The 18233-nt window shown below is 37.4% G+C and overlaps 1 protein-coding gene across 1 annotated transcript in view; it reads right to left on the reverse strand.

Annotated features, from left to right (window-relative positions):
- Positions 1 to 18233, reverse strand: part of CDH12 (cadherin 12, type 2 (N-cadherin 2)) — a 153163-nt gene that overhangs the window by 29085 nt on the left and 105845 nt on the right. Inside the window, exons 5-6 of the mRNA XM_010002406.1 lie at positions 17061 to 17248; positions 7312 to 7565 (exon numbers count right to left, since the gene is read on the reverse strand). Coding sequence (XP_010000708.1) covers positions 7312 to 7565; positions 17061 to 17248 — 442 coding nt within the window. The remainder of the gene's footprint in view (positions 1 to 7311; positions 7566 to 17060; positions 17249 to 18233) is intronic.

An 18233-nucleotide genomic window follows, 5' to 3' on the forward strand; every position in this document is an offset into this window, starting at 1 on the left:
TGTAAATATTAGCTCTGTTCTCTATTTTTTGTATAATAAAATCTAAACAAATCTTTCATTTTTTCCCCCCATAAAAAGGCTGAAGTAAAATGCTGATGCTGAGACAATCAATGAAAAAGCAAGTAACAGCAATAATGCTGACTGTAGAGAAAACTGCAGTATACAGCAGAGAGAATTTATTGCTTGCTTAGATCCTCAGCTGGGACTTGCTTGGGTTATCAGCTGGATCTACAAGAGGAAACACTGAAGTCAGGAATTGGAGGCTGCATTCTTGCTCTGAAGCTGGTTTGGTGAAGCACTCAAAAGAGATTGTTCAGGATAGCTCTGACACTGCAGGAGTTGATGCATTTTCCTTTTTCATTTCTCCTTCCCAGTCCTCTGCACATATAAAGGAACTCAGAATTTGCAGAGATCAATATAAGTACAGAGTCACCTTTTCAAAGATTTTACAAATTTCATGAGAGCCTCAGGCAGAAGTTTCTGGATAAGCACCTCCTTGCTCCCCTTTGCACACTGATGATCTGATGTGAGCCAAGTCAGGTCTCATAATTTGCCTCTAAAATTGCTTCTTCTCTCCTACCTGATCTGGAATTTCAGTTCTGTGTTTCCTCCACACTATTTTCAGATTTACTGCCTAAATTAATCTGTTGTTATAAATCTGTAGACTTCTTACTTAAATTAAATCTTACAGCAGACTTTTTAATTATTTTATTTTTGTTTGCACATACTAAAGCAAGTATACGCAAACCAAATATATGCGAAAGTCTGTATGCAATAATTATTTAACCATTATAATAAACTTGAGAATTTTAAGACAGGAAAGTAAAGCCAGTGCTTACAAACACACCTAAAGGAGAAATTAAAATAAAAAAGACCTGGAATCTGACTACATTGTGATGGTTAAAATAGTTATTATCTGGAAAGGGACATAAGATCATCAATTTAAAATGTTGGGAAGCTTGACTTTGTTGTAGGAAGATGGTTTCAGGTTTGAATTTGTGTACCACTGTGCAGAATAACCAACTAATGATTCCCTGTAGCATATATGGCTTTGTTAGATGTTGGTTTAAGTCCTGACCCTTTTTAAATCTCTTAGTGTCAATCCCTGAGAGGTTCACAGCTTGAGGTGACATAACTGCAGCCATTAAACCTCTGTTTTAATCTCACAATTGCTTTCTAGAATGTTTGAGAAATCAATTGCTGGAGAAATTTGGAATAAAAGCCCTTGATCAAAAATAAGGACGACTATTATTTGAGCTAAAGTAAAATTAGAGTGTGTGCCTCTGGGATGTGAACTGGTGTTGTAAAATCACATCACCAGGTGGTAAAAGTGCTGTGAAGTAAACCAGAACTATTATGGTCATATTGTTCCTTTCCTCTCTCTCTGGCTTTTTAACTATTCTCAATTAATTTAAAAGCTTTCCCTGCCAAGTTGTTTTTTTCTGCCTTGGAGCAGAATGCACACTTCTTGATTTTCAGCCTCCAACTGCCGCTCAAACAGGTAATTCATTGAAAGCAGTAGTCCATCAATGTACTTGATCTAAGTATACTTAGACCTAAATTCCTGATTGACATTTTATAGCTTAATACACTTGCATATGTGAATTGAAGATCACTTGCTGGTTTTCACAAGCTGCAGTAGGTTGTCTGAAGGAACTGGAGTTGTTTAGCCTGGAGGAGGCTGAGAGGAGACCTGATTGCTTTCTACAGCTACCTGAAAGGAGGTCTCAGCAAGGTGGGTGTTGGTCTCTTCTGCCAAGTAACAAGTGATAGAACAAGAGGAAATGGCTTCAAGTTGCACCAGGGGAGGTTTGGATTGGATATTAAGAAAAAATTCTTCACTGAAGGGGTAATTAAAAACTGGAATAGGCTGCCAAGGAAGGTAGATGAGTCTCCATCCCTGCAGGTGTTTAAGAGCCATGTAGATGTGCTTAGGAACATAGTATAAGCACTAGACTAGTTAGATTAGTAGTTGGTTAAGTTATGGTTGAATCCAATGATCTTAAATGTCTTTTCCAACCAAAAAGATTCTGTGATTCTGTAAGCTGATGAATTACTAGCCTCTCCCAGTTTTGTTCTCAGTTGCTTTTGACTTGCTGGACTTCGAAAATAATATTTAATGCTACATATGCTTCCAGAAGTTGATCTAGGAAAATTCATGCATGTCAAATGAATCCTAGCAATCTTTTATTTGGGAAGGTCAGGCTTTCTGACTTGCACCAGAAAGTACTGACCTGTACTCCATGTTCCTGTCAGTCTTGTGAAAATCCACACAGATCAAAAAGTCAGTCTGCATGTGCTCCAAAATTACTAAGAAGGGTTTTTCAGCTCACCTCTGGCAGTTCTCAGTGAACATGCTGCAGTATCACAGATTCCTAATGAGTGACAGAACAGTTACCTTCCCCACCAAGGAATGATATACAACCACTTCAGACTTAAGTCTATAGATTTACAATTAAGTTAAAAGAAATCTGCAGTTTTTCTGATAGTGGCTACTTGTAGTAGCTCCAAGATGATCCCTGGAAACAAGGTACCACAATCCTTCAATCAGCATAACTGAGTCATTTGTCAGCTGACCTGTGGTAACTGTCTGTTTCTGTGCACCTAATTCATCGCAAATGTGAAACAAAACATTAGTTTAAACTATCATTATTAATTTAAACTGGCATAAAAATTTGTTATCCATATCTTGCTTCATGTTAAAGGTAAAGCAGAGATACAGTCAGTTGCTGAAGACTAGAAATTCCTTAAGCTGCAAGAAAGCAGCTTTCCTTTTCAGTGATGGTTTATCCACAGAAGAGAAAGGTTTGAAGAGAAGTCACCTTCCTGTTTAGTTCCTTAAAACCACCCAGTTGCTGAGGAGCAAGCTAACTCATTCAGGCCTAAAGAACTGCAGAGCCACACCTGTGAATGTATGGAGAGGAACTTGCAGGAAGAGGACAAGGGGGTGGAGGATGTGATTGCCTGAGGTCATGAAGACAAAGCCTAGAAGCCAGATAAGTGAAGAGAGGAAGAGTTGGAAAGTCAGGGAGAAATAGGAAGGCAATGTAGGAATTTGTTGCCCTGTTTAATAGATAGATGGGGATGTTTTTGTGTATATGACAGCTGAGTGCTCACTGAGTCAAATGAGACTAGAAATTAGGGAATCTGGTGGGGAAAGAGCAGATATGTTGACCAAATATACCCCTTGTGACTCAGAAAAAATTTTGGGATAGTAACCTAGTTTCTGTAGTCTACAAAGAAGACGAAGGTAGCTGGAACAAAAAGATAAAAAATACATCAAGCCACTGAGATAAAAAAGCACATCTATTATCAGAAGAAGAAAGCAATGCAGTAGAATAGGATGTGGTTCAGGAAGAAAAAGGCAGAAGCCAGCTGTGAAAGAAAGGAAGACAGACTGTGAAACAGGAGACTGGTATTAGACTGCCAGAGCACAGGATGCTCTGGCATTTCCTAAAAGGGTGGGCTACTAAGAGGACTGAAGAAGATAGCAAGGGATCTGCAGCAGGAACTGAGACGTACTGGTGCAGGGATTTCAACTAGTTAGTCTGGATAAAATAGAACTTGAAACAGAGGTCTTAAAAGTGGTTTGGAGACTGGGACTTTAGTAAAAGGCAAGGGATGGCGTAGAGCTAAAACTGAGACAAAAACAGACAGGAAGCAACAGAGCATGAATGTTCAAAACTCACCAGAGCAGCTAAAAAGGAAACAAAATTATTGAGTCTCACAATCTTTCATCTGTGCAAAGCCAACTGGCAAACCATCTTGTCCTCCCTAGTGCAATACCATATAAACAAAAATAGCTATAACTTAATCTGTAATGAAATGAAGAGGCTTGAGGTGCTGGAGGAGCTAGATGTCCCAGTCTTTCTATGTGTGTATATAACTATAAGATTAACTTTGATCTCACAGGGTAGGACTTTCTTTTCAAAGAAAAAAACAAATGCAAAAAGTGTGAGCACAAAAAAATTCAGAAGAATTACGGATCAAGCACTTTCCTGTTAAATATGTAACTTCAATTCATCTTGTTTGTGCTTGTACATTAGGATAAAGTGTTTAAGGATTCAGGAAGTAATATACTATTTGCATTTTCTTAATCTTTACATAGTAAAGATGTTTCACTGTGAAAACAACCTATCCATAAAACTTTCTAGACCACTGTGAACTAGTTCAGAAAATAAATAAGGCTTTTCCTTTGGAAGCACAGACAGGGAATACAGTCTTGTCCCCAAGATTTTGAGGGCGATTGATCTGTAACTAATACACATGACTTTTTCTTTCTTTAATATCACGGTGTCATAATTCTGGACTTGGACAGGAAAATGCACAGTTCCCACAGCTTTTCTGCCTTGAGTGGTACTTGCAGTTCATAAAGCAAAACTCCTGAGTCAAGCAGAGAAGATCTTAAGGACAGTGCTGTGGCACAGAATATGAAACTCATTGTAATTGGAGTCATATCTGGCATTCACACCAGGAGAAAAAATCCTTTTATGCTTTATGCCAGAAAATCATCACCAAGGAAATCTGAAAACATCAAAGTTGTCAGTGCAAAGTTGTTGAATGTTACAGACACTTAGATAAAGATCACTACTTTAGAAAATATTGCAGATAACTCTATGTGTACTTTCTTGTTATTTAGACAGCTCTGTCTGTAACATTCATGCATGTATGGACACATGTAACAGTGATCTTAGGAAGTCCTGAGATTCCTTATAACAAAAGCACCAGGAACTTTACTAAAACCACTTGCATATTTACATATTACATACACTGAAATACTCTACATGTGCTGATGCTTTCCCCCCCTTTTTTTCTTTCCTCCCCCTCACAGATAGTTTGTAACCATCGTAAACTAGAGGACTCAGAAGAACATGAGATCGTTGCTCTTTTCAGAAGTGCTTTGGGATTTTTAATAACTACAAAGTACATAGGACTTCCTCTTAACATTTATGCTGAGCATTTCTTGCAACACTATGGATAAAATGGGAATAGACAAAGCAGCTCTCCTGAGATACATAAACTCCAGATCTAACACATTTTGAAAGTCAAGTTCATTGGGGTAATGTTCCAAAAACAACTTCAAAGCCAGTCACCCTTGCAAGTGTTGAATACCTGTGGTCCCTTTTCTCTTTGTGTTTAATTTCCTGTTTCTCACTGAATATGTGCTCTCCGCCCTTCCAGCTCAACAAATACTATACCACAAAACTGTCTAAAATTCCTGACTTGTCCAAAAGCTTGATTCCAGTAACAGAAGCAAAGAGAAAAATAAAATAAACCTCAACGTTGTCAATGGCTTCCAGCAAAATATTTTTCTTTTTCAAACTGTTGAGTCCAGTCTTCATTCTTAGCTGTTACCTCCCCCTTCCAGATGTGTCTAGCATAACAGAGCTGAGGCTTTTGTCTGATAATATGGATTTAGATGCTACTGCTGCTTCCTTTCATGTGAGCTGCTCTAGCCTGCTTTGTTCTCCAGAGTTGTGCCTTCTGATGCATACAGTGAGATTGTTTTTCTATCCAACCTCTATTATTTGGCAGCTTGTTCTTTTTGTTGTTGTTGTAACAGGTACCTTAATGGCCAAACTGCTCTAGGAAAACATTTCATTAAAAAAATAATTATTTTATAGAGAAACAGTGCCACCCAGCAAATTGTATGGGCTGTTTCCTTACAGTAAATTATTTGCTTCTCCATGTTTATTTAGAGAGAATATTTACACAGAAGAGGCTTGGATTCTTTCTCTAAATATGATTAAATTCATGGAGCCATTCTTTATCTATGAGACAATCCAGATTTTATCCAGTTGAAAGTGTGTAATTGGTTAGGCTACATTAAGAAGCTGTAATCAAGCACAACTCTTTCAAACTAATTTATGTTTTTCTAACTTCTGGTCGTAAAAAAATTCTCACTGATGAGTTGTTATATATTCAAATGATTCTGCTGTCATATGAAAACCTGTTCAACAATACGATTAAAGGTTTGCTATCTGGTTGCAAGAGAGTATGGACTTCAACAGAATATTGACTTCAATAAGGTTATTTTCATAGGTTACCATCAGGGAGAAAGATTCCCATTTCAATCTTTGTTATGAAGATTTTGAACTTTTTTTCAGGAGGAATGTGTCACAGATGCATGAAGAAATACTTTTCAGTATTATAAAGGAATTAAGAATTATTTTTTTAATGGTAAAACAAACATTAGCAATAATTTTAAGCAGTAATTAACAGTGATTTGATGAAGCAGGAGCTAAACGGTCACAACTCCATGTCAAATTTTTGCATAAGATTACAACATGTGAACTAGCATGTTTAGTGTGAATTTTGACAATATAAATACTAAGTCAAAATACACATATTTAGTAAACATTGATTTAAAAGTCCAAATTGAATTTCTAGTCATGCATGAACATGTATGCACTCTGTATATATTAGTGGCACTTTCCTGTTCCGTAATAGTCCCATTTGGTAAACATTAGTATCTAAATATTGATTACTTCCATTATGTCTGCAGTATTGCTCATCAAGGTCTGGCAGTAAAAATATTTCCTGAAGTTATGTAAGAACAGCATGCATTGGTACTGGAAATATGTGTGATGACTGTGTACATCTTTGGCCATGTCTGCACAGGAGCTTTCTTATTGGTACAGGAGTCTGATTCACTTTATAGTTTCTAGTGCAGCTGGAAATGCACCAAAATCAGTATATTACAATTATATAACAGCTCCCTCCCTCTTTTATTTCAGGAAAATCTCTCATACCAGTAAATGAGAGGTTTTTCTCACAAGGGCTTACTTGTACTGAAGTCTACTGAATACTGAGATGTTGGCCAGCAATGACATCCCCCCAGCCTTAGCCAAGATAGGTGTAGCAATTATTTATCAATGCATTTATTATTTGCCAGATGTAGTGGTTCTTGTGAATGGGGCAGTGCTCACTGTCACTCATTGAGGTATAACACAGATGTTACATTTGCATATTACCTCCTTTTTCACTCCTGTACTTCAGAGCTGCTTTTGTGGAAGCCCCAGACACCAGGCAAAACTATATTTTTCCTTCCTTAGCGACAGCACATCATCTCTGAAGTCATATCATGGTAATTTACATGATCTATATGATAGGCTGTCAGCACTTAATGTATTTTACCAGATACGCCCCTCAAACTAATGTCTTGTTTCAACATTGTTCAGAGCAGAAGTTTGCTGTTACAGAAAAAGACCTAGAACATTTTATGTCTTTTAAGTTCTTTGCCAGTGAATGTCACTCTTAGCAGCACTTTGGGTTGCATGAGAGTTATTGAAGAAAGAAAAGCTTTCTTACCTAACTGAGCTGCTGCCAGCATCGAGGTCTTGTGCTGTCACTGCACCTATAATGGTCCCCACAGGTGTATCCTCATAAACCTCCATTGTGTACATAGGCTTGCTGAAAACTGGAGGTTCATCCATGTCCAACACATTTATCTTCACAGTGGCAGTATCTTTGAATGGACCCACTGAGTGAAATCGATGGTCAAGATGGAGATTGGAGGCCTCAACTTTAAAAGTATATGCCTTTTTTGTTTCAAAGTCTAATGGCTGCAGAAAGCAAAAGAAAACAAAACCATCAGATTTGACTAAAGATTAAATATTGGAAAATAATTTTGGTAGGATTAGTCTGGCATAACTTAAGACACCTTCAGTGTAAACTTCAGCTCCTGAACTAGCCATTTAAATTGGTTTTGCAGTTCATCTCATGCTAAGGCGGTTTCTGAAAGTACCCAGGTTAATAATACGTAGGAAATTACTGTTTCTCCACATAAAACACAATCAGGATGACTGGCATAGATGTAAACAGTTACACTGTAGATGTCTAAAGTTAAATGAGTGAAATTGATTTCTTGCAAATGATGCAAATGCTTGCATGTCTTGCAAATGCCATGTGTAGGTTGATCAGAGATAGGCATTTGCAACTCCCAGGCACAGGCGATAGATAAGCTGTCTCTAGCTGATCAAGTTCCTTAAACAGAATATTTAAATTTATTTTAGCAGCTAAAGCTTTCAAAGGACTATGACAATGATGGAAATGAGCCCAAATAAAAACAGAGATAGATACCAATGTGTCAAACCAAACTTCAGATGTGGCTCGGAATGTGAATTCAAGTTTTCTGCTAAAATGTCTATCTTAGCTGGGAACTGCTATTCGCCCTGTGTATTCATGCTGCATGTATGTTGAAAAATGCAGACTTTGACTCTGCCTTATGATCTGTGTATTCCATAAGGTCTTGAAGGCAGTATAGAAGCTTTTGTGTTCCTATCTAGGCTTTTTATGCAAATGTATCCTCCAATCAGATTGTTTTGGTGTTCACTTCTGTAAATTTAGAAAAATAATAATCTCAAAAACCTTAATGCAGTCTTATTTAGTTAAAAAAACGCAGAGGCTTTATTTTCGGTTAAAGGCTCTAGCTGCACCGGCTCTCACGTTTTTTGTTGACAGTGTTTTTCCGTTGTTTGCGTAACACTGGCACCTAGTGGTTTCTGACTATAATTGTCAAGTGGGAAATTTTTCTAACGGGAAGGGGCATGCGATCTGGGAAAGAGAGCAGGATCACAAGCGTATGAGCAGCAATATTTCAATATCTGTAACTTCTTTTTTTCCCCAGACATCATTACTGCAGAATTTACAGTCATTTGTCACAGCTAGAATAGATGTAAATTCTGCCTTTTTCTGTCTTTATCACAACAGGCCATAATTGGCCAGATGACTGGCTGGTGTAAATTGAACTAGCTCCATTAAAATAAATTGACTTTCCTTGACTTACGTTAAGTGAACAGCTAGCATAATGATTTTAAATGCTTATGAAAGATTTTGTAATTGTAATAGATTAGATGGTCAGTCTTTTTTGAGCTGGGGATTTAAAATTAGCCATCCAAGTCTGTATGCCATAGAAAAAAAATCAATCTTGAAAGCCAAGTAGTGCTAACCAATCCATTATCGCATGCAACCATCCTCCTGCAGATAAAATTCCTAGTAAGAGCCAGTGTGAGTTGCACCTCCATGACTGGACTTACATGAAGAAGGACAAAAAGAAACAGACAAAATTAAGTGTGGAAGATCTTCTTCCCTAGTGGTGAAACCCTAAGCTGTTACCTTTGCTGCAAATGGACACGCTGCTTCACTATCAACGTTGATGTCACACTGCCTTTTCCCTTTCTATACTACTTATATTCACTGTTATGCAATGCCAAAAAATCACCCCCAAACAAACAAAAAAGCACCCACAAACTCTTCCTCAGCTGATTATATAAATTGTTAACCAATTAAAAAACAAACAAAAAAAAAAAAAGGGGGGGGGAGAAAACTTGGCCCCTACAGAACCAGTCTGGAAGGGAAAAAGTCTCACTATGAGGGGTTACAGTGGCCTGGAAGGCCAATGGCATCCTGGCTTGTATCAGGAATAGTGTGGCCAGCCGGAATAGGGACGTAATTCTCCCCCTGTACACAGCACTGGTGAGACCTCACCTCGAGTACTGTGTGCAGTTCTGGGCCCCTGTCTTCAAGAAGGATATTGAGGTGCTGGAGCAGGTCCAGAGGAGAGCAACATGGTTGGTGAAAGGACTAGAGGGAAAATCTTTATAGGCTGAGGGAGCTGGACTTGTTTAGCCTGGAGGAGAGTCTCTTCAGCTACCTGAAGGGAGGTTGTAGTCAGGTGGGAGCTGGGCTCTTCTCCCAGGCAACTAGCAATAAGACATGGGCATGGCCTGAAGCTGCTCCAGGGGAGGTTTATGTTGGGTATTAGGAAATACTTCCTCACAGAAAGGGTGATTAGACATTGGAATGGACTTCCCAAGGCAGTTGTGGAAGCACCATCCCTGGATATGTTCAAGGAAAGACTGGATGTTGCACTTAGTGCCATGGTCTACCTGTTGTGGTGGTGTTAGGTCATAGGCTGGACTTGATGATCTCAAAGGCCTTTTCCAGCCTTGGTTATTCTGTGATTCTTGTGTGTATCTTTCATACCTCAAAACCTGCATTAAAACTGTTTAGTTTGCTTCATGTGATGCGAGAGTATATTTGAAGATAGATGTGCTAAAGGAAAGAGCCATAATCCATGTGGTTCTTGGAAGCTGTCATTCACTGAGTTTCTCTTCAAGACCGCAGTACCAGATCATGGTCTTTGGCCAGGGCCCAGTCACAACATTTGTGATGCAAAGGGAAAATAACTTTTGTTTTGGGATGGCCAAAGGAACGGAATTTCAAGCAATTCTGTATATTGGTGTGCTTTGGCTGGCATATTTTAGTGCACAGCTACTCAGAAATCAGGTAAAGTAGCTTCATTTCTTCTTTCCCCCAAATATTATGGGGCAATGTTATGTTATATTTTTGAAAAGACAGTTTGACCCCATGAAAGGAAAGTGTTTTCCTGCTGTAACCTCAGAGCAACTTGTTCTTTCTTTCAGTCCTTCTATGGGTCTAATGATGTAGTTATAGATGAAACAATATGTGGCCAATGCGAAGCACAGATGGCACTCAAGAAGAGAAAGGCTGAAAGTGATGAGCCATTGTCAGAGAAAGAAACTCGTGACAATTGCTGACAAAATAGCAGAATTTAGCCTTTCAGTATAACATATTTAGCATTTTAATATGTGAGGCTAAACTGCAGCTGAAATGTCTGCTGAAAGATGAGAAATGTTGCAAACCTAGGATTTAATTTCAAAACAAAAAAAGATTTTGTACAACATATGCAATGCAGCAGGAGGATGGTTTCAATGTATTGTGCTTATGGGGAATCCATGCTATGATCTCCCAATCAGTTCTGGTTCCCAGTTTTGCACAGTTATCCATATAGATAGCTATAGACAGACAGTCTCAAATTTTGGCATTTTTCTGCCCTGAGTCTGCCTGAAAACAGAAGAACTGAACGTTGACCTAGGTCTTGGGCAAAGCTTTTTGGATGTTTAGTTTTAAAGGTGTTAAAATAGCAATTATTTGTATTTCTGCTTTTAGTATATACCACTAAAATCTGTGAAGGACATGAGTGGTTGACAAGGTATTTTAGCTGTCTTTTTTAAAATTTAAAATATTTTATTTCTGTTACTTAAAAAATGTCTGACAGTGTTCAGTCCTGTTTTCATTTAAAATCTGGAATTATGTTAAGGGTACAAATATAGCAGATGTTTGAATCAGAAAAGCACAGTAAGATTATTGAAAAGTGTTTCAATTAAACAGATTTTAATGGAATTACTTCAAAGAATTTTTATTTATTTTTTTTTAGGTAACCAATAGAAATATTTATTCCTTCTATAAAGCTAAGTTTGAACAAGGCTTTTATTTTACAAAACTTTTGGGTTTTTCCACAGTAAACAGCATTTTTGCTAATATTAAGGCAATGTCTTATTAACTGTGAAATATTCAACAATTAGAGGAGTATTTGTAACAGATATTCTAAGTACCAGTGACAGAACAGATGTATTTGGCCTCCCTGCTGGTTCTTATCTGCCTTTTCCTGTGTTGCAGTTACAAGCTGCTCTATATAGTTGGGTAGTAGAGCACTATCAGCATATATACAGCTGTATGCAGCAAAGGCATTCCACAAATCCCCAAATCAAATAACACATACTGATAAATCACTTTATCTTGCAGCTCTGGTAGTACCATGAACAGGCCCATTTAGTATCACTAGGAAGGCACATAAACAGCTCCATGTTAGAAATAAATATATTTTGAAATATTACTGTTTCCCATATTCAAGGTAGAAGTTAAGGAATGCTACTATATAGGTGCATATATATGTACATTTATATTTTAGATAGATAGATAAATGAATAGGTAGATAGATTAATAGATGGGGAAAGAGAGAATTAAAGAACAGAAAGAAAAAAAAAAAAGGGGGGGATTAAAGATATAATGAATTATTATAAGAAGCATGGCAAGAGTGGGAAAAGAACTATCCTGCCAGTTTAAAAAGGCAGCATCAGAAACTACAGAAAGATATTTTAATCCACACAGAAGAGATACAACTGTACTATTCAGTGATACAGGCTTTCATGATCCACAATGATGGAAAAAACATATTTTGGGATGATACTGTAAGCTCCAGGACATATGAATAGTTGCAGTCACTAGCTACATTGAGAGAAAGCACATAGTAACTTAGGCTTGTCTTCATACTAGCATTGTGCACTGTGGAACAACAATGTCATGTGTACCTGTCTAGAAACCTGGCAACAAATTCCCCTTGAAGATGGGTTTAATGTCTATATGTGTTGTGAAATGCTGCCATAAGACCATTTGCTGTGCATTGGCATGTTTCAGTAACTACACTGGATATTAAAAAGCATAAGGAAATTAATGGTATTATAGAGCAGGTTGATTTATTAAAGCTAGCTCCAGGGGAACCAGGAACATTCATTAATTATGGAGACAAGAATGCACAATAAAAAAGAGATCTGTAGGCCACATCTACAAAAAGTGCTTTAGATTTGACCAAATCTAAATTAATTGTTTCCAGATTTGATGGGAAGCAGGCAAAATACATATGTTCTGTATCTGAAGAAGGGAAGAAGCTGACCAATGTTAGGGGTTCAGCTGTTTGCTGCTTGGGTTTCTGCAGGTGCCTTTCCCTGTTTCAGGAAAATCAAACCCAACAGGTCTATCTGCAAACTGCTGTGGCTGAAGAACACCCCTTCCTCACTCTGTCAGTCTTCTCTGTGGCTGTCGTGGTCCTTATGATTGCATCTGTATCTGGTTCACCACTTTCTGCCTATACTGAAGGACTTAATATTGCCTGCTCTTCCTCCTTGAAAGGTAAAACTCCAATTCCCACTCCCACAAACTGATGAGTTATGATCATAGGCAGTCAGAGCCCATGTACATACCTGCAGAAGGTATTCCCTGCTTCTGGAGAACAAAGGGGAGAGGTGGGTGACCAGTCTCTACACTTTTCTTAGTAAAGCAAGTAGTAGCGACAACTCAATTCTGCCTGAGGGATGTCAGGAGTGTGCCTTATGCTCACTATTATGATGTACAGATGTTTTTACTTCATAGCAATGTCCCAGCACTAAATACATGGGCTGTCCCTTGAGCAGGACAACTCAGCTTCGTCAGCAGTCACACTTCTACTTATTGACTCCAATTAAAGGCATCTAAAAAGTTGTCCCTGATGTTGTAAGGAGGCATACACACCAAATACCTCCGTGCAGCTACTGGGTCTGTTCATTCTCCTCCCATTTTCTGTTATTTTGTCATTGCTGAAGTTACCATTTCTCACCATGCAGTGCCTTGTCATCTCTGAGATAATGTGATTTCAAGGATACAGCTTTGTTGCCTGATCAGTTAGCAGTGGAACCCAGTTTACAAAAAAAAAAAAAATAAAAATGCAGATATTCCCTGAGCTTCCACTGACCCATATAGAGAACCTCACCTAGTACGTGCAGCAGTGTAGGATCATACCACGTGAAACCTAGAAACAGTTTTTTTTCCTGGGTTTTAATGATACTCTTTACAAATCAGCAAGTAATGTCTGAGCCGGGCCCAGTGCTTGAACCCTGCTCAATTTCTGGATTAGCTCACACTGAGCCAATTAAGAGGCTTCTGTACACAATGTGCTAATCTCATCTGTAGTTTAATAAATGTAGTGCCAAATGTTCAGTGAAGACTGGATCCTTCTGTTTTCTGTTGGGTGTGGTCATTAAAGATTTCTTGTAATTTTCACTAAAACCAGGATCTTGCCGGGAAACACTACTTCACATGCCACCTGAGGCCCCTACACTCCATTACAAAAATGGTAAGAAGGTACCTTTTGTCACTGCTGCCTGGACCTTACTGTAACTTGTTGAAGAATTGAAGTAAGATGACAGATACTATATAAATGTAAAAGCCAATAAATACTGTATTAAATACAACCAGACAAGGGAAGAAATCAGCCATTCTTTTCCTAATATATTAATATTTCTTCCTCTTACAGAGACATGTATGCAACACTGTCTTAAAAACAGACATTTCCCTCTCTTTTTGCTGATTTTTTTTCTTTTTTTTTAGAGATGGGAATCTGGGAATCTATTACATTACTATCCACACAGTGGTGCTAAGTGATATGTGGATCATTTCTTCAGCAGAACATAAGAAAATTTATTCCATTTTTAATACATATATGTAAATAGCACAAGATGAGTAGTAATCAAGTTCATATTGGATCATAGTATCAAAATAAATCAGCAACCAAAACAGATTATTTAAGATGTGCACCTTGTTCAGCTGTAGTTATTTCTGCCTATTTAGTGTCCAAAAAGCAGAGTCTCCACCAATGCACTTAGAGCACTAAAAGGAAGAATTTGGCTTGTGCAGTCTTTTATCATCAAATGCATTTTCCACCAAAAATAAACATAGTCCAGGATGGCTCAATTTTCCTCAGTTCTGAGATAAAAATATCCCCAAAGTTTGTTTGGGGTTTTTTTGCATAACAACATGGCATAACATAACAAAGCATCTCTGCAGTGATTGACAGTTTCTGTCTGCAAGAAATGTTTTAGGAAAAATAAAAGCAAATTTTATAAATGGTTTTGAAATGGCTCAAAACTGAATTACTGCAGCACTTACAGCTTCAGCATATGCTATGATACAGAAAAAAAGTGCAATCTTGTTTTTAAAGCACATAGCACTTTTTATTAGTGGTTTTGACTGTTTAAATCCATAAATGAAAGTGTTGGCCCTGTTCATTGACCATCTTTGATTTAAAGGACTTAAATGCATATCTAACTTAAATATTTGCATAGTCCAACAAAGTCAAATCAGTGTTTTGAACACCATGCAGTGTGTAATAGTTTCTGTGCAGGCAAATAAATAGTGCTGTTTCAGGCTTGTGCAGTACAGGCAGCATGTGTTTCAATAGATGTCTACAGAATTATGAATGTCCAGCACTTCTGAAAATCTGAAAAACTGCAACCCATGCAAACACATTTATAGTATTACAAGCATAGAGGATATGAAAAGACAACTGAGTTAATGGTATCCTTAAGAATATGGATTGCTCTTGTTAAACCTGGGATCCAGCAGGGAATTCAAGTGGATGGATTTTGAATGTTTCTGAAATGCCTTAAAACACTTGGATCATTTAAAACTTTGTGAATGGAACCTTTTCCCTAAGAAAAGTCTTGTGAAAGACAATGTGTAGGGACTGTATAAAGGCATTACAGAACAAAGGTAGCATTCCCTGACCTTCACAGCCTATCACTGTCCCCAGGCTCACCATGATGAAGACGATTAAGAAGGGATTAAGATTACATTTTCCCCCCTCCTGTTCAGTGACAGAGATCTATCATTTACACTAGGTAGTATCAACCAATGTTCTGCTGTTGTAAAAGTGCCCTAAAATTTCAGATAAGCCATATATTGTTATTGAAAAGACAAATAAATGCAGCAAAATACAGTGACCAACTGTAAAGTATCTGGATATAGAATTAGTTGTGTCAATTTTTTTAAAAGTAGTGATTCAATTAGATATTATTTAATTCCCCATATAGCAGTCTCAAAAGTGGCCAGGCATTTTGCCTGTCCTGATAAAGTCATATATGGATGCCTTTCATCAATAATAAATATTGCATGCTGAGCTGTTTGAATCTGCAATGGAAATTTGCATGATTTGTCTATATAGTCTAACATACACATACTTAACCATAAGCATGAAAAAGTTCCATTACTGTATATAAAAACAAGCAGCAATCCAGGGAGACCTGAATCCTATAAACTGCTTGATGCTCAAGCATTCATTTTTCAATGGTTCCCACTCTTTGCTGTTTTTGACTGCCAGTGCATATGGAGGGGCATGCAGCTGCTCAGCCTGATAGTTCCAGATGGAACTATTTTTGAGTCATCTGCATAGAAGGAAAGAGGTGATCAGAATTATTTTTTTTAATTACACCAAGATTACAAATTCACATAACAAGGAAGCAGTATATTCAAACTTCTAGTCAGAAAAGAAGGGGACATGTGAAAGTGGAGTTTCATGTCTCATTGACAAGTAACTTATGTCACAGGAACCAGCAAAGAAATAAGTGACTTGACATCATCTGGTCCTCTAATGCTCCCATGGATAATTTACTGTTGCCCAAGTCAAGAGGCTGAAGCCACGAATTCTGTTGCTAGAATGAGTATAATGCAAACCTAGATTAATGATCAGAGCTTGAGTTAATACACACGTCCAGAACCCTCTTCTTCCCAGACCTTTGTTAAGTGTTTAGCTCAAAGGTGTGCTCATTTTGCAAAAATTACATCTAGAAACATGAGCTGTCTATAAAACATAACCTGGCCTTTCAAAATGAGCTGCTGGTTCAGATTTCTTTTTTATTAAAAAAAGTTGATCATTGGTGTACTTGTACATGCCTAGGCTCAGAAGACCAGCATTTGTTAAAATGTGACTGTCCCTGTTTTGGATCTGTCCCGCTGAATGCTTTAATCACTGTATTCCAAATGATGCTTGTCCTTTCCTTTTTTGAAATTCATTAATTCAGTAACCTTGAAATTATTCTAGTACACTAAAGAACCATCAACACTTGAGATGCAGTGTGCTCCTTTATATCAATATCTGATAACCAGCTATTTGGGATATTATTAGGAGACTGGAAGTAGGACATGTCATTTTGCAACCACTTGTGAATCCTCTATCCTGAGTAGAGTACCCACAGCACTGTACAATAGCTTCATTATTAAAATAACAAAAATTGAAAATTTTCAAAATAAAATGCTTATAAGTGAAAATGAGCTATATTTCCTCAAACATAAATTATAGCTCATGCTGTGAAGTGGAGCATTTTTCACATGGTTTTACATGGAAAATTTTCCATAAAAGATAAATGATACTTTTTAGACAGAGATAAGAATTACTTTTCTGCCACGAAAATGGACGTTATTTGTGAAAATAATACCTAATTCTATATTAAATTAAACACTACATTATTAATTATTTTAATACTAAAAATCACAACCACAGCTTCTAATAAAGGTACTGTGTGTACTTACCAGGTATCATTTAATACTCTTACCTAGTTTCTCATTTGAGACATAGGTACATTACATACACCCTACACACCACATACCTTTTTCAGTTTTATGACTCCTTCCTGGGTATTCTCATCTGTTGTGATGTCAAACAAGTTTCCTCCATCTCCTGGAACTATGTTGTACTCAATTTCTGCATTTTCCCCAAAATCAGGATCCACAGCTCTGATCCTTCCAATAGCAGAACCAACATGAGAGGACTCAGGTACTTTTAAATGGAAGATACCTGTGATTAAATAGTAAAGAGTCATTATTGGGATTTCTTGATGATCAACATATTGTGTCAGATTAAAATTAAAAAGCTTGTGTGAAATAAACAGACAAATAATCCAAATATAATAACGCGATTGAAAACCCAGAGGATTCAAAAAAGGCATGTTTCACCTACTGGTCAGGCTAATTTCCCCTAATTTCTACATATGTTTCAATACAACTGTAAGGACTTCAGTATTTCTATCGCTTAAGCTAAATATCTATATCTCTATTATTAAATACTACTTGTAGACAGCATGTTTATAAGCATTTTATTCCTTCTATGTTTAACAATTTTTAGTATTTGCATTTTTATTTTGTTTTAGAAAACGTATCTATGCATTTAAAAGTAGTTGAAAGGGGAAAAAAAAAAATGGAAAAAGAATTTTTACCCATTTCTGTAGTATTCAGTACCAAAATTACTCCTACTATTCGTGAGAGGGAAGATTAAAAAAGGCATAGTTTACAGACTAGCCGCCAGAGGGTGCTCTTACTAAAAGGTAGGTGGCAAACATTTTTAGCTCTGCACACTTCTACTTTCAGTTTATTTACTATTAATGGTAATAAAAGTTTTAAAAATGCCCCGTAAATTACAATTAAAAAAAAATAATAATTACTGATGATATGTGAGGACAAAATGGTTTCATTCAGGGAACCAGCTGTGTTGAAACACTGCTAAATATGAGAGTTAAAATAGCTAAAAGACAAGATCCATTTTGATTCAGCCTTGACTTTAATGACACCAGTAGCAGCAGGCCTCAGTTTAAAACATATTACCATGGCTTATTACACTGCTGCTGAAGCGCCTGCCTCTCCTGTTCAGTTGTGTCTCTTGCTGGGATTGTTACCTTGCCCAGCTGCCAGTGAACACCACCGCGGCTGGTATTTCCAGTGCACAGGTAGTGTTTGCCTTCCTCACACAGCAGCCTTGCTGTCAAAACTGCCAGCAGCTTTTGGAG

The sequence above is a fragment of the Chaetura pelagica genome, unplaced genomic scaffold, assembly GCF_000747805.2.
Source record: "Chaetura pelagica isolate M959 unplaced genomic scaffold, ChaPel_1.0 scaffold81, whole genome shotgun sequence".
NCBI classification, from domain to species: Eukaryota; Metazoa; Chordata; class Aves; order Apodiformes; family Apodidae; genus Chaetura; species Chaetura pelagica.